The sequence below is a fragment of the Saccopteryx leptura genome, chromosome 3 (assembly GCF_036850995.1).
Source record: "Saccopteryx leptura isolate mSacLep1 chromosome 3, mSacLep1_pri_phased_curated, whole genome shotgun sequence".
Taxonomy (NCBI): domain Eukaryota; kingdom Metazoa; phylum Chordata; class Mammalia; order Chiroptera; family Emballonuridae; genus Saccopteryx; species Saccopteryx leptura.
The window spans coordinates 371620225-371641243 of record NC_089505.1 but is presented as its reverse complement, the minus strand read 5'-3'; the positions used below and the strand labels follow the sequence as shown (position 1 = coordinate 371641243).

The 21019-nt window shown below is 62.5% G+C and overlaps 3 protein-coding genes across 8 annotated transcripts in view; 1 reads left to right on the top strand and 2 right to left on the bottom strand.

Moving 5' to 3' along the window:
- IQANK1 (IQ motif and ankyrin repeat containing 1) overlaps positions 1-4469 on the bottom strand; it is a 17539-nt gene extending 13070 nt beyond the window's left edge. Inside the window, exon 1 of the mRNA XM_066379653.1 lies at positions 4385-4469. Coding sequence (XP_066235750.1) covers positions 4385-4469 — 85 coding nt within the window. The remainder of the gene's footprint in view (positions 1-4384) is intronic.
- Positions 713-18112, top strand: FAM83H (family with sequence similarity 83 member H). Of its 2 annotated transcripts, none has more exons than XM_066379619.1 (5): positions 713-1409; positions 11975-12436; positions 13237-13401; positions 13482-13606; positions 13806-18112. In XM_066379619.1, exons 1-5 carry the CDS (start codon positions 819-821, stop codon positions 16606-16608), a joined length of 4146 nt encoding a protein of 1381 aa, XP_066235716.1. In that variant the 5' UTR covers positions 713-818; the 3' UTR covers positions 16609-18112. The 2 variants fall into 2 exon arrangements, with proteins under 2 accessions (XP_066235716.1, XP_066235717.1); XM_066379620.1 differs by lacking the exon at positions 713-1409 and adding an exon at positions 6886-7227.
- MAPK15 (mitogen-activated protein kinase 15) overlaps positions 16864-21019 on the bottom strand; it is a 17980-nt gene continuing 13824 nt past the window's right edge. For 3 of the 5 annotated variants that reach the window (XM_066379648.1, XM_066379652.1, XM_066379651.1), the window contains 6 exons: positions 20262-20361; positions 19790-19927; positions 19583-19688; positions 19308-19461; positions 18896-19209; positions 16864-18776 (listed from right to left, as the gene is read on the bottom strand). In XM_066379648.1, the coding sequence (XP_066235745.1) occupies positions 18588-18776; positions 18896-19209; positions 19308-19461; positions 19583-19688; positions 19790-19927; positions 20262-20361 (1001 nt within the window). In that variant the 3' untranslated portion in view covers positions 16864-18587. The remainder of the gene's footprint in view (positions 18777-18895; positions 19210-19307; positions 19462-19582; positions 19689-19789; positions 19928-20261; positions 20362-21019) is intronic. The other 2 variants (XM_066379650.1, XM_066379649.1) reach the window with 2 other exon arrangements.

The following is a 21019-nucleotide window of genomic DNA, read 5'->3' as shown; positions in this document are numbered from 1 at the left end:
GCAGCACCTGCATCCCAGGGCAGGCTGGGCCTTCCTGCTGCCCGTCTCAGTCCACAGGATGGAGCCTTTCAAGGCCAAGTCTCTGCCACCAAACACGAGGGCAGTCCCCCCGCCGCGGGAGGGCCCCATGCTGGGCCAAAGGGTCCGTCCATCGTCCGTCTCCGCAGTGTGCTCAGCAGCTAGGGCCCAGGGGCTTCCCTGCTGTGCTGATGGGGGGGGGGGGACTGGTGCTCAGTGTGGCCAGTGTCTCCCATGCCACCTGGGCTGGACTGTCTGTGGCCAGCAAGGGCCTCGTCAGGATGGTCCGTGTGGTGGGGGATGCGTGCAGCTCCTGGCCCTGTCGGCTGGAGTGTGAGTCCCGAGACCAGGGGTGGGACGGGGTGGGGGTGCCCGCCCAGGCAGGACGAGACTCGCCCTGCACGCAGCCGGCGGTCTGGGTGCCGAGAGCCACCTCCTCCGGTTTCTCTCAGACTCTCTCCCGGTCTGGCCCACGAGGCCTGTGGCCTGTCAAGTCCTGCGCCCTGTGTCAGCACGTTAGTCAGCCTCCCTGCCGGGTGAGCCGCCGTCGCGAGTCCCTATAAACTCCCCAGCCTGGCCCAGCCCAGAGAGTCGGCCCTTGAAGCCCACAGGCAGAGAGCCAGGGCCGGGGCCAGAGCCGCAGGGCCGCAGGCACCAGCCAGGGGGCAGGGTGGGCTCCAGGGGCCGCAGCCACAGAGGGCCCCCCGCGGTGGCCTCCGGGTCTGCCCTCTGAGCCCGCGGGACCCCGGCGACCCACCGATGAGCCAGGGCCTCCGGGGAGCAGACGCGGGATCGGGGCCATGTCTGGGAAACGGAGCCGGGCTCGCAAAACCAGAGCCAGGAGAGCAGCCAGGGCACAGCAGGCCGCAGGACAGCAGGGCCCCGAGGCTGAGCCCCCGCCCTCTGATGCAGGGGGCCCTCGGGACAAGACAGGGGTGGCCCCTGCAGGACACGTGACCCGCAGCCAGCCAGCTCCCCAGGGAGACGCCAGGGCAGCCACACCAGAGCAGCCACAGGCAGCTGAGACGCCAGCGCAGGCTGCTGCCCTGGGGTCCGAGCTGGTGCCAGTCCCTGCTTCGGACATGGAAGGCTGCCGGCCGTGGAGCCTCACGCCCGGCCTGGACCCCGAGCTGCTAAGGCTCCACGAGGTACAGCTGTGCCTGGCCCAGGAGCGGCTGCTGCTGGAGGACCGGCGACAGCAGATCCAGCTGCAGCTGCAGCTGTGGCAGGAGGAACAGCTGTGGCGGGAGCAGCTGTGGCAGGAGGAGCAGCTGTGGCTGCAGCAGCTGCAGGAGGAGCGGGCCTGGGTGCGCATGGAGGGGCTGGAGCTGGCGATGGCCCTGGAACAGCTCCGGAGCGAGGGTCTCGAGGTGCCGCCGACCCCAGGCCAGGTAAGACCCGGGGGGCATCATTGTGGCGGAGGCTCTGACAATGGGGGGGGGGTGGTGATCACACAAGCATCCTACAGGGCCCTGCAGAAGGCCCAGCGGCCGGCTGGCTGTGGGACACCTATGGGGCCCATTTTTCACATCTGCAAAGTGAGGCTGGTGCTCACTCAACAGGGCGCTGCAAAGACCACGCGACAGCACGCCCTCTCGGGCCAGTGCTTGCTAGGCAGAGGGCGCCAAGCAGGGCACTTGTTCAGGGAACGTGAGGAAGAGGTGTTCCTGCACCAGCCCTGGGCATCCCGGCCGAGTGCCATCCAGGGCAGTGTTTGAGGTGGACAGGGTGACGACCAAGGGGACAGTCAGCAGGTCGCAGAACCGAGGAGCAGATCCCCAGCACAGCTTCGGGGCGCCCCTGCCCTCCTCCTGTTGATTACAGTGTGGGTTCCAGGGCTCGGTCCAGGAAGCGGCCAGTGGCACCTGAGCCCAGCATCCTCATTCCAGGACAGCTGCTGCCTCAGACGCAGCTGGGGCTATTTTGGGGAACTAAGGAAGGTCTAACCCCTCTGAGTCTGAAGAGCAGTCACCACCATCCATCCTGTGACCTCAGAGCCTCCTGGGGTCCTGGGGCTGCGGCAGGCCCACTCCAAGCAGAGGGTTGGCCTCTGAGGAACGGGGTAGACTCTTTCTTAGCAAACACAGGTCCCTATGCAGGCCTGGGTACTTAAGGAACCCGGAAGGGATTGGCAGCGTAGCAAAAATTCTGGTAAGTGCCACGACAGAGAAGGGGGGGTGGCAGCCTGTGGGGGTGGGAAGGGCAAGAGCTGCCCCTCCTGACCCACAGCAGGACTGAGCCAAGGACAAGCTGTCACCACGCAAGCTGGAAGTGGCCCTGGGGAAGGTGGCCTCAGAGAGCACCAGCCGGCAGGGAAAAGCACAGGATGGCCCAGGAGGAGCCGAGGGTCAGAGTGGACCGCAGGCTTAGCCTGAGAACCCCCAACACGGATTCGAGCCCTGCTCTGTTTCAGACCCTGCTCCCCGTCTCCCATCCAAGTACTGACCAGGCCCGACCCTGCTTAGCTTCCGAGATCAGACGAGATCGGGCGCGTTCAGGGAGGTATGGCCGTAGACCCTGCTGCCCATCTCCCATCCAAGCACCGACCAGGCCCGACCCTGCTTAGCTTCCGAGATCAGACGAGATCGGGCGCGCTCAGGGAGGTATGGCCGTAGACCCTGCTCCCCGTCTCCCATCCAAGCACTGACCAGGCCCGACCCTGCTTAGCTTCCGAGATCAGACGAGATCGGGCGCGTTCAGGGAGGTATGGCCGTAGACCCTGCTCCCCGTCTCTCCAAGTACCGACCAGGCCCGACCCTGCTTAGCTTCCGAGATCAGACGAGATCGGGCGCGCTCAGGGAGGTATGGCCGTAGACCCTGCTCCCCGTCTCCCATCCAAGTACCAACCAGGCCCGACCCTGCTTAGCTTCCGAGATCAGACGAGATCGGGCGCGTTCAGGGAGGTATGGCCGTAGACCCTGCTGCCTTCTCCCATCCAAGAACCGACCAGGCCCGACCCTGCTTAGCTTCCGAGATCAGACGAGATCGGGCGCGCTCAGGGAGGTATGGCCGTAGACCCTGCTCCCCGTCTCTCCAAGTACCGACCAGGCCCGACCCCGCTTAGCTTCCGAGATCAGACGAGATCGGGCGCGCTCAGGGAGGTATGGCCGTAGACCCTGCTCCCCGTCTCCCATCCAAGCACCGACCAGGCCCGACCCTGCTTAGCTTCCGAGATCAGACGAGATCGGGCGCGCTCAGGGAGGTATGGCCGTAGACCCTGCTCCCCGTCTCCCATCCAAGCACTGACCAGGCCCGACCCTGCTTAGCTTCCGAGATCAGACGAGATCGGGCGCGCTCAGGGAGGTATGGCCGTAGACCCTGCTCCCCGTCTCCCATCCAAGCACTGACCAGGCCCGACCCTGCTTAGCTTCCGAGATCAGACGAGATCGGGCGCGCTCAGGGAGGTATGGCCGTAGACCCTGCTCCCCGTCTCCCATCCAAGCACCGACCAGGCCCGACCCTGCTTATTTTCCGAGATCAGACGAGATCAGGCGCGTTCAGGGAGGTATGGCCGTAGACCCTGCTCCCCGTCTCCCATCCAAGCACCGACCAGGCCCGACCCTGCTTAGCTTCCGAGATCAGACGAGATCGGGCGCGTTCAGGGAGGTATGGCCGTAGACCCTGCTCCCCGTCTCCCATCCAAGCACCAACCAGGCCCGACCCTGCTTAGCTTCCGAGATCAGACGAGATCGGGCGCGTTCAGGGAGGTATGGCCGTAGACCCTGCTCCCCGTCTCCCATCCAAGCACCGACCAGGCCCGACCCTGCTTAGCTTCCGAGATCAGACGAGATCGGGCGCGTTCAGGGAGGTATGGCCGTAGACCCTGCTGCCCTTCTCCCATCCAAGTACCAACCAGGCCCGACCCCGCTTAGCTTCCGAGATCAGACGAGATCGGGCGCGTTCAGGGAGGTATGGCCGTAGACCCTGCTCCCCGTCTCCCATCCAAGCACTGACCAGGCCCGACCCTGCTTAGCTTCCGAGATCAGACGAGATCGGGCACGCTCAGGGAGGTATGGCCATAGACCCTGCTCCCCGTCTCCCATCCAAGTACCGACCAGGCCCGACCCTGCTTAGCTTCCGAGATCAGACGAGATCGGGCGCGCTCAGGGAGGTATGGCCGTAGACCCTGCTCCCCGTCTCCATGTGATGTAAAGCTGTGCTCCTCTGAACACAGCTCCTGGGCCCCCACCCCCAGGGCCTGGAGTGGACATCGGAGCTCCGAATCCTCTCAGTCTGCCGTACCCAGGCCTAACTCGGAGGAGGAGAGGGTCTTCTCAGGGGGTGTCCCGGGTGGCTGCGTAGGGGGTGTCTCACAAGTTCGTGTCTGAGTGGGGTGCCCTGGAGGTTGGAAGGTGCACTTACTCACCAGCAGTGGCTCTGGGCTTGGTCCCAGGGAGGGATGTCGGCCACTTCCCTGAGGCCGCTTTGGGCCCCCCCTTCTTACTGCTCATGCTCCTGAGAAGAGGGCAGGAAAGGTCAAGGACAGTGTGTTCAGAGTGGCACGGGCGGTGGGAACAGTACTGCACACATCCAGGACCTGGTGGACCATCAGCAGGTGCCCAACGGGATCAGGGGCACCCCAATACAGCACCTTGCTGGCTCCTGGCCACCTGTCTGCCTGTTTTGTTTTGTTTTCTTTTCTTTTACAGGGACAGAGAGAGAGTCAGAGAGAGAGGGATAGACAGACAGACAGGAACGGAGAGAGATGAGAAGCATCAATCATCAGTTTTTCGTTGCGACACCTTAATTGTTCATTGATTGCTTTCTCATATGTGCCTTGACCGCGGGCCTTCAGCAGACCGAGTGACCCCTTGCTCGAGCCAGTGACCTTGGGTCTAAGCTGGTGAGCTTTGCTCAAACCAGATGAGCCCACACTCAAGCTGGCAACCTCAGGGTCTCGAACCTGGGTCCTTCCGCATCCCAGTTTGAGGCTCTAGCCACTGCCTGGTCAGGGCCGCCTCTGGTATTTATTTATTTATTTATTTATTTATTTATTTATTTTGTATTTTTCTGAAGCTGGAAACAGGGAGGCAGTCAGACAGACTCCCGCATGCGCCCGACCGGGATCTACCCGGCACGCCCACCAGGGGGCAATGCTCTGCCCATCCAGGTCGTCACTCTGTCGTGATCAGAGCCACTCTAGTGCCTGGGGCAGAGGCCAAGGAGCCATCCCCAGTGCCCGGGCCATCTTTTGCTCCAGTGGAGCCTCGGCTGCGGGAGGGGAAGAGAGAGACAGAGAGGAAGGGGAGGGGGAGGGGTGGAGAAGCAGATGGGTGCCTCTCCTGTGTGCCCTGGCCGGGAATCGAACCCGGGACTTCTGCACGCCAGGCCGACGCTCTACCACCGAGCCAACCGGCCAGGGCCCGCCTCTGGTTTTTGGTGTGTGTAAGGCAGCAGCTTGAGTGGGAATGCTTAGGAAGAGCATCTGGCCACAGCTCGTCCGCTTTGCCCTCACTCACCTGCCCCTCCCTCCAACTCATCCACCCTCTGGTCCCAGGCCCTGACCACAACCCCCAGATGGGGGGTCCTGTACCCATCTCCCTGCTTCAAACCACTGGGCTGCCAGCTGGGCAGGCTTTGTCCTAATGCACAAGCCAGAGCCCAGTCCCACCCCACGGAGCATCCGAGCCCTCGGCCTTCTTTTATCCTGGCCTGGCAGGTGTCGTTGTCAGGGTCTGAAAGCCACCCTCTTCTCCCTAGTCTGCTTGGCTGACCCGAAAGTTCATGTCGCTGGGAGATCGCCCCCTCCCCAACCTGGGTTAGGATCCCCTCATCTCCCCCACTGCCAGGTAACCCACTGCAGCACTACTGCCTGGGCACTGGTCTGACCCCACACCCAGTGCCAACCCAATGATGCCGCTGATGGAGCACCGCTGAGTGTTTGGGGATGAAATGACCCTGAAAACAGAAAATAGAGGGTGTGGTAGGGAGAGGGATGAGCAGGAAGGTGACTGGAGACCGGAGGAGAGGCTCAGGCCGTGTGACAGCAGAGGGAAAGTGCTTGGGGAGGTGGTGAGGGTCAGGTGGGAAACTGGGGTTCCGAGTAAGAGTCTGAAGTGTTTGGGGGACACTGGGTATTGAGGCACCCAGAGGCAGCTGAGTCTTCCGTGCATACACGAAGGGAGGGTGCCCGTGTGTGGGGCTCGATGCCTGCTGAGGGCGGGTGTCCATGTGCTCAGCACCTGCAGGGTCCTGAGCTCTTGGTGGACTCTCCGTGTTCCTGTAGGGTCTTATGTGTGTGCAGGGACCCTGTGTGGAGGTCAGTAAATGTGGGTTCCCTGTCTATGCGTGAACGTTGGGGTGTGCCTGGGTGACAGGCATGTGCAGGACTTGGTGTGCACGTAAGGTCCCGTATGTGCACACCCCACACATAGGGTTGCTGTGTGCAGGGTCTCCTCTATGTGTGGGCATGGCTGTGCCTGCGGTGGCCAGCGAATGTGTGTGTGTGAGGGGCTTGGTGTGGATGCGGGGTCCATCTTTGCGGAAAGGTGTCCCCTCTGTGCATAACTCTCGTATAGGCCTGGGTGTCAGTGTCGGGAGATATTTGTGCAGCAGGGTCCCAGGTGCTTGTGGGCGTCCGTGTGTGCGGGCAGTGGGTCCTCTACGGCAGAGCCGAGCGGGGGTCGTCCCGGTGTAGTGGGGGGGTCCCCCGTGCTTGCAGGGTCCCCAGGCCCGGCCCCGCCCCCGGCTCGGCGCCGCGTCGGCAGCCTCACCTGCCGCACCTGCCTCCCCAACTCCAGGGGGAGAGCAGAAGCTCCGCCCCTCGCGTCGAGCTCGCCCGTTTCCTAGCGACTGAGCCGGAACTTCCAATCATCTCCACTTCCGGGCCAAGGGTCAGGGGTCAGGCGTAGGGACCCGGAGCCTTCGGTGGAGAGATGGGGGCCCGCAAGGTTGTCGGTTCCCGGACACGCCCGGCGGGGGTCCCAGGGCGCGCCGCCGGGGGCGCGGCGGGAGCCGGGGCGCCGCCGGGGTCCGGGGGGCGGCGGGCGGAGGAATGCGGGCGCGCCGCGGGTGGGGCCGCCCCGCCCCCAGGTGCTGCCCGGGCAAGCCGGCGGCGGGAGCGGGCGGGGCGGGGGCGGGCGCGTGAATCAGGCCGCGCGGCGGGCGGGCCGCGCCAGGGAGTGGCTGCCGGACCGACCCGACCGCGAGGCCGCTGGGCGGCGGTCGGCTCCTGCTGTCCTCGTCCGAGACCCCCGCGCACCTGGCCAGGTAAGCCCCCAACCCGGCCGGAGCGGAGCGGGGCGGGCTCGCGGGCGAGGGCGGCCGGGCCGGGCCGCGGGGTGGGGCGGGGGCGGCGCGCGGAGCCCCCCGGCGCGCGCGGCCTCACCTGGGCGGCTCTCCCGCCGGCACCTGTGCCGGGGCCGCGCGACCCGGAGCCGGGCGGGGGAGTGTGCGGGGCCGGACGGCGGGGCGGGGGGCAGCCGCGGCCTCCTGCGCCGAGGTGGATGCGAGCGACCTCGCACGACGCCGGCCCGGGAGGAGTTGGGTGGGGAGGAGCCCGGGTCTGGGTCAGAGCCTTCCCAGGCGGTCCTGACTCCCACCCGCCCTCGCGGCCTAGCTGGAGTCTGGGGAGAGGGCTGGGCCCGGCCTAGACCCTTCTCCTGGGGGCGCCCCGCCCAGGCTGCCATGGGTGCCAGGGCTCCGTCTGGCGCCCCACCTGAGCACCGGGAGAGCCCAAGGCCCCCGTTTTCTCGCGCTTAGATCTCTGGACTGGGGCAGGGAAATGGGACACCGGCCCTGGCGGCTGCTAGCTCCTTGAGGTGCACTAACTTCCTGCTTTGCACATCCCGAGAAACTACAGCACTTAGACTTCCAATCCGTGAGCCTATGGGGCCAAATCCCTCCCCCACCACCTCCCGACTCCTAATGCCTCCCAGTTCTTATTTCAGGGACCCTTCTGCGTGCCCCCCACCATACTTGGCACAAGATCCCTGCTGTCCTGCCTTAGTCCCTTCCTTCTCTCCTACCCCAGTGGGATATGTCCAGGGCCTGGAAGGCCCTGGTGGGAGCCCACTGGAACCCTGAGGGCCCTGGCCACTTTGTTGGGCTTGTGTTAGAGGTCAGAGGTTAGCTCTGGGGAGCGGATTCCTGCTGAGTCATGGGCCTGGGTGGGAAACGAGCCCCTCCCTCCCTAAGGCAGGCGTTGGTAGGCAGCTGTGTGGGGAGGCACGCTGCTGAGGTTCCTCAGCGCAGGCTGGGGAATGGCCACCTCCAGGCCACTGAGGTCACGGTATTGCTGTATGAGGCCCAGCAGGGCCACCTTCCTGACTAGTCCTGTCTGATGAGAAGGTTCTTGGTCCACTCCAGGATGCTCAACCCCATTGCATGCAGCCTAAATAGTTCGAGCTGGATCCTCTCCCCTGTGAAGTCAGAAGAAACAGTGCCTATCCTAGTGTGTGGTTCCCGACATCAAAGGTGCCGCCAAACCCTGCGTGGCCATACTGAGCCTAGGTAGCCACAGTGCCCCCCATAATCTGCAGTGTGAAGAACCCCCACACACACTGGTCAGAAACCGTGTGAGACACCCCCCTCCCATTGTGATCAGGTGCAGCAGTGTTTTCCATCCGCTGGTCCGCAAAAGAGTTAACCACCCTGATGTTGTATGAGATTATAGACCCAATAATTTTAGTCGAATTCATTTATGCTCAGGGTGATTGCCACTTATCAGCCTGTATCATCAGTGAAAATACTGTTGAGGTTGTCTTAGATCTCTTTGGAACTTGTAGTCTTGTTCGACAACCTTTTGCACCATGCGGAGCATTTACAAATCATGCACAACAGACAAAAAGCATTCGGGCAAGCTCACGTAGTGTTCAGTGCACCGTACACGTGGAGTTTGGAAGTCAAGCGCCAGCCTGTGGCCTGCTGCGCTGTGATGCGTGGTAAGATAAAACTATTCATTGCGTTTCCATTTTTGGCCGGCTAGGTCACTTATCCCCAAGTGTAAAAAGGTTGAAAACCACTGAAATACAGTGTGAGACACCCCCCACCCCACCCTCCGTGGTCAGATACAATGTGAGACCTACCTAACACAGGGTAGTCAGATACAATGTAAATCCCCACGTGCACACTGCTCAGATAGGTGTGAGGCTCTCCGTACTGTGATCGACACAGGTGACAACCTGGTACAGTCAGCCCCCCCTTCGTACCTTCCTGTGGTATTCGTCAGTTGGGTCCTGGTACAATGAAGGCTGTACAGCCACTCCTGTGTAATCATGGGCTCTCAGGTCCGAACAGCTTTCCCTGGAACCAGGCAGCCACTCTGCCTGCTGTGGACTGAGTGGCACCTGGGTGTAATACCTCTCCCATCCTCAGGGGGAGCAGGCCGGAACGGCTCCCCAGGTCACTGTATGCAACAGAGCCCTGACCCCCCAACATTCTCGGGCCAGTGTCTCCTGCTCCCTGACCCCTTCAAGGGAGCCTCAGCCAACTGCACGTGGGAAGGAGGATGCTGTGGACAGTCTTTCAGAAGGACTGCTACTAGCTCAGACCCGGGAGCCTGGAGCCAGGCAGGAGCACCTGGGGTGGGGTGAGCAGTGCCTGGCTCTACTGGGGTAGAGGCCGGATACCCACGTAGTTAGGGGATGTGTGTAGATGGGCCCTGGGAGCTCAAGAGAGGCCCTCACCTGGCCAGGCGGGGCCATGCATGGGAGGCAGTGACGTTTGGGCAAGTGGTGTGGGTGGAGAGGCACATTCGGAGCCCAGGACAGCCTGACAGTGGTCACAGCAAAGGGCTCTGACTTCATCCTGAACACTGGGGAACTGGGCACTGACAAAGAAACTTGGAAAGATCACAGCTGCCACACAGGGCTGGGCTTGGCTGGGTTGGGACTCGAAGCTCATGGAGAGGAGAAAGGCTGCTGCCCAGATCTGCCAGGGTGTGAAAGAGGGCTGTGGGGCAGGGTGGGGCAAAGGGCAGAGCCAGGGCTAGAGAAGCCTGGGACTCGAGTGTGAGACTTGCAGGATGGATGCTGGTGTGGCTAGGGCAGGGTCGGGAAACTTTTTGGCTGAGAAAGCTGTGAGAGCCATACAACGACCCGTGTACGTTACACGTTATCCAGTAAAAATTTGGTATGTCCCGGAGGCCAGCTGTGATTGGCTCCAGCCACCCGCAACCATGAACATGAGCAATGAATAGATTGTAATACATGAGAATGTTTTATATTTTTAACATTTTTTTTATTAAAGATTTGTCTGAGAGCCACATGCAGCCATCAAAAGAGCCACATCTGGCTCGCGAGCCATAGGTTCCCGACCCCCGGGCTAGGGTCTGTGGGTGGAGCTCACCTTGGGCCAGTCGTGTTGGGTCAACCCTGACCACTGCATACTGTGGTGGAGGTAAGGAGCCAGAGAGGCAAGGCAAGTGGCCCCAGGGTCCGGTACCAGGGACAGACAGGCAATAGGTCACTCAGTTTGTCTAGTTATCACAGTGCCAGGGGCCCACGAAAAAGCACTGTCACAGCCTGACCAGGCAGTGGCGCAGTGGATAGAGCGTCGGATTGGGATGTGGATGACCCGGGTTCGAGACCCCGAGGTCGTCAGCTTGAACACGAAACTCACCAGCTTGGACCCAAGGTTGCTGGCTCGAGCAAGGGGTTACTTGGTCTGCTGTAGCCTCACGGTCAAGGCACATATGAGAAAGCAATCAATGAACAACTAAGGTGTTGCAACAAAAAACTGATGATTGATGCTTCTCATCTCTCTGTTCCTATCTATCCCTCGCTCTGACTCTGTCTCTGTAAAAAAAAAAAAAAAAAAAAAGGCACTGCCATAAAATCAGAAGAAAAGTGTGACTCATAATAAAGAACCCAGTCTGTATTATATGTATACCAACAGTCATAAAATGTTAAGCATTTTTAAAAATTGATTTTAGAGAAACAGAGAAGAAAGGAGGGAAAGGGAGGCATTCATTTGTTGTTCCACTTAGTTGTGCATTCATTGGTCACTTCCCGTATGTGCCCTGACCAGAGATCGAACCCACAACCTAGTATGGTGTGAAGTGGGTGGGGCCTGGCCCGTGATGGCACAAGGGACAGATCGTGCACCTGGAATGCTGAGGTCCCAGATTCAAAACTCCAAGGTCCCTGGCTTGAGTGCACGGTCACTGGCTTGAGCCCAAGGTTGCTGGCTTAAGCAAAGAGTCCCTGGCTGGCTTGGAGGCCCCTGGTCAAGGCATGTATGAGACGCAATCAATGAACAACTAAAAGTGCTGCAACTATTAGTTGATGTTTCTCATCTCTCTCCCTTCCTCTCTATTTCTTTACTCACTTAAAAAAAAAAAGTTGTTGTGGGGCCTGACCAGACACTGGCACAGTGGATAGAGCATCAGCCTGGGATGCTGAGGACCCAGGTTTGAAACCCCGAGGTTGCTGGCTTGGCGCAGGCTTATCCAGCTGAGCACAGGCTCCCCAGCTTGGGTGTGGGTTTGCTGGCTTGAACGTGGGATCATAGACATGACCCTGTGGTTGCTAGCTTGAACCCAAGGTCTCCGGCTGGATCAAGGGGTCACTGGCTCAGCTGGAGCCCTCTGCTCAAGGCACATAAGAGAAAGCAATCGGTGAACAAATAAGGTAATAAGTTGCCACAACAGAGAATTGATGCTTTTCACCTCTCCCTGTCTTTCTGTCTACCTCTTGCACGCGTGCAAATGTGTGGGTCCACCAAGGCCATAAAGTAAACCTGAGTGAGGGTTGTGTGGAGCCAAAGCTGGGGCTCAAGGCCCTCCCTGGGTCCTGGTGAGAGCAGGGGCCCAGGCTGTATGCCCAGAGCAGCTGGAAATGGTACTCTGCTGGGTCTGGGGGTGCCCTGAAGGCCTCATGGCCTGGGCAGAACTCCAAGACCACCCAGGGTCACTGACAGCCCTTCCACAGTGTATCTATGTATGAGTATAGATACCCACTGGGGAATGGGCCCAGTGCCCCCGCTCTGGTAATGTGTCTCCATGTCCCTCCCCCAGGCCCCTGGACCCAACATGGCCCGTCGCTCCCAGAGCTCCTCGCAGGGAGACAACCCACTGGCACCTGGGTACCTCCCACCTCATTACAAAGAGTACTATCGCCTGGCAGTGGACGCACTCGCTGAGGGTGGGCCAGAGGCCTACAGCCGCTTCCTGGCATCTGAGGGGGCTCCTGCCTTCCTGTGCCCAGAAGAACTGGACCACGTGAGCCGCCACCTGCGGCTCCCACAGCACGTCGCCCATGAGCCCCCGGAAGGGAGCCCTCCCAATGTGGACATGGATGGCTCCTCAGGCACCTACTGGCCTGTGAACTCAGACCAGGCCGTGCCTGAACTCGACCTGGGCTGGCCCCTGACCTTCGGCTTCCAGGGCACAGAGGTCACAACACTAGTGCAGCCGCCACCACCGGACAGTCCCAGCATCAAGGATGAGGCGCGAAGGATGATCCGTTCTGCCCAACAGGTAACGCTCGCATGGGCTTGGTGGGCAGTGGGGAAGTGCAGCCGGGCTGGACCCTGAAGCATGAAGACTGTGAGAGGCGAGAAATGAGCATGCCAGCTTAGGGGTGAAGGTGCGTCCGGCTGTAGTGAGGGCTCCCTGGCAGACTTCTGGCATCACCAAGGGTTTGGTTATTGCAGGCGGCACACTGCACTGTCTGCAGGGGTCTGCTTGCCCGCGGTCACGGTCGGTGCTCAGGAAGTCCGGGGCTCTGGGATGGCTGGGCTCTCTCCTGGCCTGTACTTATTGTACATACAGTTACCTCTAGTACTGCCCTTGACCCCGCTGAGGGCTTCTTACGCCTCACCAGCAGTTGGCAAACAGCAAAGGGACCTGTCAGACTGCGGAGACAAGCAGCAGGGGCAGATGCCAGAGATGGCTCCTTCTGCCCAAGGATCTGGGGCAGGGGGTACTGCGGGGGTTTCATTCACCTTGCCTCTGCTCCATCCAGGGGTGAGCACCCACCCCCAGGTGAAGGACGCCTGTGCCTTATCCCTAACAGGATACAGGCCCTGTGCCTGTGTAGGCCTCCACCTTGGGCCACCCACCTGGCCAGCAGCCCCACATCCCCGCTGACAGCCCCTTCCTCCTCGCATTCCCTGACAGGGCCCCATGCTCCCCTGGGACGGGCTAGTAGCTGGTTTGCAGTTTGTGGGTGATGCGGAGGTCCTCCGGGCTGGCTGAGAGGTTTGCCAGAGAAGGGTAGATTCAGCAGAGGGTTCTACCCTTGGTCTTTGACCCGAGCCCCCGCACACACCCCGCAGGTAGTGGCTGTGGTGATGGACATGTTCACGGATGTGGACCTTCTCGGGGAAGTGCTGGAGGCCGCCGCGCGCCGCGTCCCAGTCTACATTCTCCTGGATGAGATGAATGCCCAGCACTTTTTAGACATGGCCGACAAGTGCCGGGTCAACCTGCACCATGTGGATGTGAGTCCAGGTGGCAGCGGGAGGATGCCGGGATGAGGGACAGACCCCTCCGCGGCGACCTAACGCCTCTTCCTCCCCAGTTCCTGCGCGTGCGCACTGTGGCAGGCCCCACCTACTACTGCCGCACTGGGAAGTCCTTCAAGGGCCACGTGAAGGAGAAGTTCCTCCTGGTTGACTGTGCTGTGGTGATGAGTGGAAGCTACAGGTGCGCGCAGCCCCCGCCGCCCCCGCACCTGCCCGCCCGATGCCCTCCCCATGACCCTTATTCCTGTGACCTGTCCCAGCCCTGCTCCATCTGCGTCCCGGCAGACTGGACGCCCCAGCCCCAGCCGCTCAGTCCCGACCCCAGCCGCCCGCTGCCTGCCCCGCCCCTCCTTCTGACTCTGGCCCCGCCCCACCCCCAGCTTCATGTGGTCCTTCGAGAAGATCCACCGCAGCCTGGCGCACGTGTTCCAGGGAGAGCTGGTCTCCAGTTTCGACGAGGAGTTCCGCATCCTCTTTGCACAGTCTGAGCCGCTGGTGCCCTCGGCTGGGGCGCTGACCCGCATGGACGCATATGCCCTAGCTCCATACGCAGGGGCCGGGCCCCTGATGGGTGGCCAGGTGGCCGGTGTGCCAACCCCTTTCTCCTTCCCAAAGCGAGCTCACCTCTTGTTCCCGCCGCCTCGGGAAGAGGGCCTGGGCTTCCCCTCCTTCCTCGACCCTGACCGTCACTTCCTGTCGGCCTTCCGCCGGGAGGAACCACTGCGGATGCCCGGGGGCACCTTGGAGCCGCATGCGGGGCTGCGGCCGCAGCCACGTAGATGGGACATGGAGGCCGGACCAGCTGCTGAGCTCACAGGCTCACGGGGCGTCTTCCAGGCACGGCAGCTGGAGATGGACTCCTTCAAGCGTCACAGCTACGCGGCTGCTGACGGCACCGGCGGCGCCGTGGAGAACTTTGCAGCCGCACGGCAGGTGTCACGGCAGATGTTCCTAAGCCACGGTGATGACTTCCGCTTCCAGACCAGCCACTATCACCGCGACCAGCTCTACCAGCAGCATTACCAGTGGGACCCACAGTTTGCGCCGATGCGCCAACAGGGTCTATTCGAGAAGCTGCGTGCTGGCCGCTCTGGCTTCGCAGATCCTGAGGACTTCGCCTTGGGCTCCGGGCCACGCTTCCCCGAGCTTGGGCTGGACGGACACCAGCGACTGGACTACGTGCCGTCCAGCGAGTCACGTGAGGTGCGCCATGGCTCGGACCCAGTCTTCCGGCCCGGACCTCGCGGCCTGGAACCCAGCGAGGCCCCACGCCCCAACCTAGGCCACCGCTTCCCCTGCCAGGCAGCAGTGCGGCTGGGCCCCGAGCCGGGGCTGGAGGTGGAGCCTGAGCGCAGGGTGGGGCCCGAGGGGCGGGCAGGACTAAGACACTGGCGCCTCGCCTCCTATCTGAGCAGCTGCCATGGCGAGGACGGAGGCGACGAGGGTCTGCCACTACCCATGGAGACCGAGTCTAACGAAGACGACGTGCTAGTTTCTGGGGTCAGGGTGGCCGCCGGGGACCTGCTTCCCTCGGCTTTCCGTCTGCCCCCATCCTTCCCAGCCAAGGGCCTGGTGTCCGGCGCTGGCGGTGGTGGCGGTGATGGTGATGGCTCTGAGCGAGAGGGTCCTGAGGAGGCAGGCCTGGCCAAGCAAGACTCCTTCCGCTCGCGCCTGAACCCCCTGATTCAGCGCAGCTCGCGGCTTCGCTCTTCGCTCATCTTTGCCTCGCAGGCCGAGGGCATGGGTGGGGCCACGGCAGGCACCACCGAAAAGGTGCAGCTGATGCACAAGGAGCAGGCGGTCAGTGAGATGCTGGGCCCCGGGGGTGAGGCCGTGCGCTCTGCTGCCTCCACCAAGGTAGCCGAGCTTCTGGAGAAGTACAAGGGCCCAGCTCGTGATCCTGGCGCTGCAGGGGCCACAGCGGTGACGGGTGCCAGCTACAGCAAGGCAGTTGTGTCCCAGGCATGGCGGGAGGAGGTGGCAGCGCCCGGGGGTGCAGGGGGCGAGCAGCGCAGCCTCGAGAGCTGCCTGATCGACCTGCGCGACTCCTTCGCACAGAAGCTGCACCAGGAGGCTGAGCGGCAGCCAGGAGCCGCCACACTCACTGCCACCCAGCTGCTCGACACGCTGGGCCGGAGTGGCACCGACAGGCTGCCCTCCCGCTTCCTCCTGTCCCAGAGCCTCTCCACCTCTCGGCAGGGGCAGGGGCGGGACAGCCCCCCAGTGGAAGAACCCCACTCGGAGCCCAAAGGGAGCCCCACCACAGCCTACCCCGAACGGAAGGGGAGCCCCACACCTGGGTTTCCCGCCGGCAGAGGCAGCCCAACTGCAGGATTTATTGAGCAGAAGGGGGGCGTCACCTCAGCCCATCCTGATCGGAGGGGCAGTCCGATACCCCCCGTGCCAGAGCGCAGGGGTAGCCCAGTGCCTCCTGTGCCAGAGCGCAGGGGCAGCCTCACCCCTACCTTCTCCGGAGAGTCTCCGAAGACTGGGCCCATGGAGGAGGCACCTACTGGCCCCATGGAAGTCCTGCGTAAAGGCTCCCTGCGCCTCCGGCAGCTGCTGAGCCCCAAGAGTGAGCGGCGCACAGAGGATGAGGGCGGCTTCCCGGTCCTGCAGGAGAATGGGCAGCCGGAGAGCCCCCAGCGGCCGTCGCTGAGCCCGAGTGACAGCACTGAGGCGGCCCCCGGAGAGGAGCGGGTTCCACGGGGTCGCACAGGCTCGGCCACGACCAACGCCTTGTACAGCAGCAACCTGCGGGATGACACGAAAGCCATTCTGGAGCAGATCAGCGCCCAAGGCCAGAAGCACCGCGGAGTCCCCGCCCCCACCCCGGCCCACAGCAGCCCCGATATCGGTCGCCCACCAGCTGCCGGCGGCCTGGCCCCAGACATGTCTGACAAGGACAAATGTTCGGCCATTTTTCGCTCGGACAGTCTGGGGACACAAGGCCGGCTGAGCCACACACTGCCCGGCAGCGTGGAGGAGCGCGACCGGCTGCTGCGCCGCATGGAGAGCATGCGCAAGGAGAAGCGCGTCTACAGCCGCTTCGAGGTCTTCTGCAAGAAAGAGGAGGCCGGCAGCCCAGGCGGTGGCGAGGGCCCATCAGAGGAGGATGCCAGGGACAGCAAGGTGGGCAAGTTCATGCCCAAGATCCTAGGTACATTCAAAAGCAAGAAGTGAGTGTCCTGGCTCTCGGGCCGCTGCAGTTTGGAACTGGGCTGAGCCCTGCCAGAGCTCTGCTGCACTTGGGGTCACCCGGTCGATACTCTGCCTCTTGCCGCTGCTGGCTCTGCTTTGGGCTGAAGCTGCTCGCTGTCCCATGCCTTATTCCCCCAACTCACATCTCTTCTCAGCACCCCAGTCTCTAGGCCCCTGCCTCCCTGAAACGTCTGCCTGCACCGTCTCTTTGGGCTGTAGGTCTCCTTTGGGCCATCCTTCACCTCAGGGACCACCTCTTTGTGCCTTAGGCTCTGGTTCTCTCGGAGCCTTATGTCTCAGGGCTTCTGTGTCTCAGGGCTCCCCTCTGCGCACACACAGCATCCTGGCTGTGCTGTGTCTTCACTCTGCTGCCCCTTGGCTGTCTCCTGGCAGTTCTGTTCTCTCTCTGGGCCTCCCACCTCCTCAGGGCCCGCTGTCTCCACCTCCATCTTGCCCTGTCCATCTCCCACCTCCTGACCTCTTTCTTGGTGGCCATCCTTTCACTGTGCGAAGGCAGTGCTGTTGCTGACAGTTTGTGGGTAGGGACAAAGGACCCCAAAGGGCTGCCCTGCCCCCAAGACCTGAAGCAGACCTGGCCACCCCTTCAGCAAGACTCCCGGCCGTGAGTGACAGCACCAGGCCTCAGTGATGGATGATATGTGACCCAGCCCCGTGAAGGGCCCTCATCTTACAGACACACTCACAGCCAGAAAGGGGATGGATGTGTAGTGCTTATACTTGAACAGGCGAGAACAGAGTACTCAGTCTGGTGGCTCCTGAGCCCCAGCCCACCAGGCCCACTGGCGCCCGATGTGCCAAGTGTGGTCCTTGCCCTGCAGGTGCCCAGCTCCCACTTACCTGCACCCCTTCCTCTTTGTCAACAGCCTGCAAACTGTCCATCATCCCCCACTTACCTGGCATCTCTCTCTCCGGCCGAGAATAACTTTGATTTGGTACGACACATTTTGGCACCAAATGCTTAGAAGGTCTCCCCACTCACTGTAGGTGCTACACCTGTGTGAAATGAGTGTTTCTGCTATTTCTTTTCGAATAGCTTTTTGGGTTTTTTAAGTGTAAGAATCCCAATCACTTAGAACGGAAAAGGATTTAAGAAACAAGGGCACTGAGCAAAGGCAGCAGCAGTTCTGACTCAGAGCACTTTCATACTCTGACAGCTCACAGTCTGGTCACCAAAGCCACCACCCAGGTAGAGATGATGGCAAGGACTTTCGTTCAGGTGGCAAAGGTCATGGGGAGCCACATGAGCTCGAGTTTGCAGACACGTTTCCATGTGGCGTGGTGCTTAGGGAGAGCTGGCAAAGGAGGTGGAGCCTTTGAAGGGGGTCACTAGAGGCCACTGGCTGGGCGCCCAGTTGGGGCCCTGGGATCCTCCTGTCTGCATCCCACGTATCTTGCTGAATACCACAGCTCCACAAATGTGATTCTGAACATTTTGGTGTTAATAAAACATGAGCACAAAATCTTACGTGTTCCCAGATATATACAGTCACCCAAATACATGCCGTAACCTTTAGCCTTCTGCTCCAGCACCAGGCAGGCCCTAAGGTGCCCTGGGCCTAGAGGGAAAGGTTGGATGCTGGACAGACGGGAGCCGCAGGGTAACAGCAGACGGGTCCCCAGAAGGGTTTGGGCTCATGGAGTCCCTCACTGAGGAGGGCAGGCAGGCAGGCAGGCTGGGGACAGACAGAACTTTATTGGAGGAGGTGATTGGAGATGGAGTGGGACCCTCCTCTCCCCTTGAGAGGACCGGACAAACTTCCTGTGATTCCAGTGTGGCCAAGGAAGCAGAAGAGGGAAGAGGGTTAGCAAGCGCTGGGACTTCGGGGCGAATCCGCAGGCAGAGTGGCCAATGATCATCTGGAGACTGGGCACGGGGCCTAGCCACAGGCTCAGAGACCCAGTGGGGCAGGGTAGTAGGCAGAGAGCGGCTCACGCGTGTGTCACGCGTGCGGTCCTGGGAGCAGGGGCAGGTGGTCCAGTGCCGAGTAGCAGACTGTACCGTAGGCTTGGGAGTAGCCCCCAAGCGCGGCCCTGGCGGCCCCCTGGGCCCCCTGTGAGGCCGAGCCGCTGAACATCCTCCGCCCAGGCCTGGGCTCGCGCAGGGCTTCCTCAGGACGCGGGAGAGAGACCTGCAATGTCGGGGGTCCTTGTGAGAGGAGGGGGTGGGGCCGAGGAGAGGGGAGGGCCAGGCGGGAGAAAACCCGAGGTCTGGGGGCCGTGAGGAAGGGCTGGAGGGAGGCGGACTCACCCGTCGTGCGCCGGCTGCCTTGAGCCTACTGCCCGCGTCCCGGTCACTCCGGATCAGGGCCTGAATGGCCACCTGGGCGGCGGCTTGCGAGGTCAGGGAGGGCGCCACTCCCTGCACATGGGGCTTCACCTGGGAAGCACAGCGGAGGGGTCCTCCCGTGCCCACCCTTACACGACCTACCCACGAGGGTGCCGAGGGGGACTCCGCCGCTGCCCCAGGGGGGCTTGCCTCGCTCCCGGAACCTCCTGGGGGCAGAGGCGGGAGCGGGGGCGCCGAGTTCTGCCTGGTAACGTGCTTGGCTCTGCCAGGGGCATCTGTGGGGTCAGAAGATCCACCCCGGGGTTAGGAGTCCCGCAAGTCAGACGTCCGGCGGCCCCACACCGAAGGGGCCAGTCCTGGTCACATCGCTCACCGTGCGCGGGGCGGTGACCCAGGTCTTGCGCGGGCGCGCGTGAGGGCAGTTGGGCCACAGCTCTGGGTTGGAGCGCGCAGGCCTGGGGCAGGGGGGCTCCCCCCAGGCCCCTCTCTCGTGGGGCGCGGCTGCTGCCTCTGCGCTCCAGGATCATCTGCGGGGGGAGAGGGGCGCGCGCGTGGGTGTGCTGTGCGAGTATCGGGAGCTGGTGCGGCGGGGGGAGGCCTCGAGGGGACGTGGGGACGGGGAGTGATGGCGGCCACCATTTGGAGCACCTGATAGAGGCGGCTGCGATACTCCCCGGCCGTGAGCTGGACACCTTCCTGCACCGGGAGCTGCACGTCCGCCTCCAGTGTCCACTCGCGGGCTGGGCAGTGGAACCTAAGAGAGCCCGGGAGGCGGGTAAGGGAGAAGCAAGGCCCGGGCTCCAGTCAAGCGAGCCTCTCAGGCCGATCCCAGGTCGGGCCGCGGGGCGCCCCTACCTCTGCACGTAGGGGTGCTGCAGTGCCTGGGCCGCGCTGAGCCGCTTGTCGGGGGCGAACACCAGCAGTCGCCTGAGGAGGTCCAGGGCCTCCGGGGGCGTGTCCGCCGGCAGGAGAGTGTCCAGCGTCTGCCGCGGCCTGCCGGTACCAGCGAGGCGTCTCTTGTCCAGGTCAGGCCCCTCCCCACATCGGCGTCTCTGGCCCAAGCTCAATCTGTCCCCTACCCCCCTTAACTGTCTCAGGATCCCCCCCAACCCATGCACGACCCTCAGGCCGCAGGGGAGGGTCCCTCTTATCTACCCCACTGCCACCACCTGCTCAAACAGCTCCCGTGGGTTCTGCCCTACCCTGCCGTGGGAGCACACTGGGGACCTCTTTTAGCATGACCAGTGGTTGCTGGGTTGGGGTCTGTACTGGTCAACAAGGACACAGGAGGAGTGCTGGAGCCCGGCTCCCAAGCACCTGCACTCACCGCCTGGCCAGGTGGTGCAGAATCGAGGCGCTGTAACCTGAGCCCAGGGCCAGGAGCTCTGTGGGATTGGTGGCACGAGTGGTGTGATCAGGAGGGGGGTCTGGCGGGGGAACTCAGGGAGGTCTGTGTCCAGCCATGCCTTCTGGTCCCCTGCAGTGACTCTCTCTGTCCAGGTCTGGGATTATGGCATAAGCTCGAACCTTGACTATCTGGACCTGGGCATGCACACCTCTGCCAGCCTTTGCACACCTTTACACCTTCCAGGCGCAGCCGTGCTCACGCGCCTTCATCCATGGAGGGGCCCCTTGCCCTCTCCACCCAGGAAAGCAGAGACTTGGGGAGATACGGGGTTCCCCTGACCTGGTCCTTGCCTCCCTCCCTTCCCACCCCACCCTCAAGGAAGAGGAAGGATACTGCCCCACGCCCACCCCTGCCCTTCCACGTCCCACTGCTGCCTTCTTCCACCTCTTCCCCCAATCTCCCCAGCGCCAGGACAGGGCAGGTCCTGCCCCTGCCACCACTCCGAGGGCTGGTGCTCTCGTCCTGACTTAACTGGACCCTTCATGTGTCCTGCTGGACCCTCATGGGCCCCGTGCCCTTGCACACTGTCCAGTGGCTCCCTGGAACTCCCAACCCTGGGCTCAGCCTACCTATCCAGTTGTACTGAGGCTTCTGGTCCCACCCCCTCCCCCTCCCCGCGAGTCCTGGCCTGTCGGGTGCTGTCCTCCTCCGGCCTTGCGCTCTGGCCGGCCAGCGGA

What these genes read in the sequence shown, in the direction of transcription:
- FAM83H (XM_066379619.1), top strand. Translation starts at nt 819, where the DNA reads ATGTCTGGGAAACGGAGCCGGGCTCGCAAAACCAGAGCCAGGAGAGCA. An exon ending in TGCCGCCGACCCCAGGCCAG is followed by an intron (nt 1,410 to 11,974) that starts GTAAGACCCGGG and finishes TCCCTCCCCCAG; the next exon opens with GCCCCTGGACCCAACATGGC. An exon ending in TGATCCGTTCTGCCCAACAG is followed by an intron (nt 12,437 to 13,236) that starts GTAACGCTCGCA and finishes CACACCCCGCAG; the next exon opens with GTAGTGGCTGTGGTGATGGA.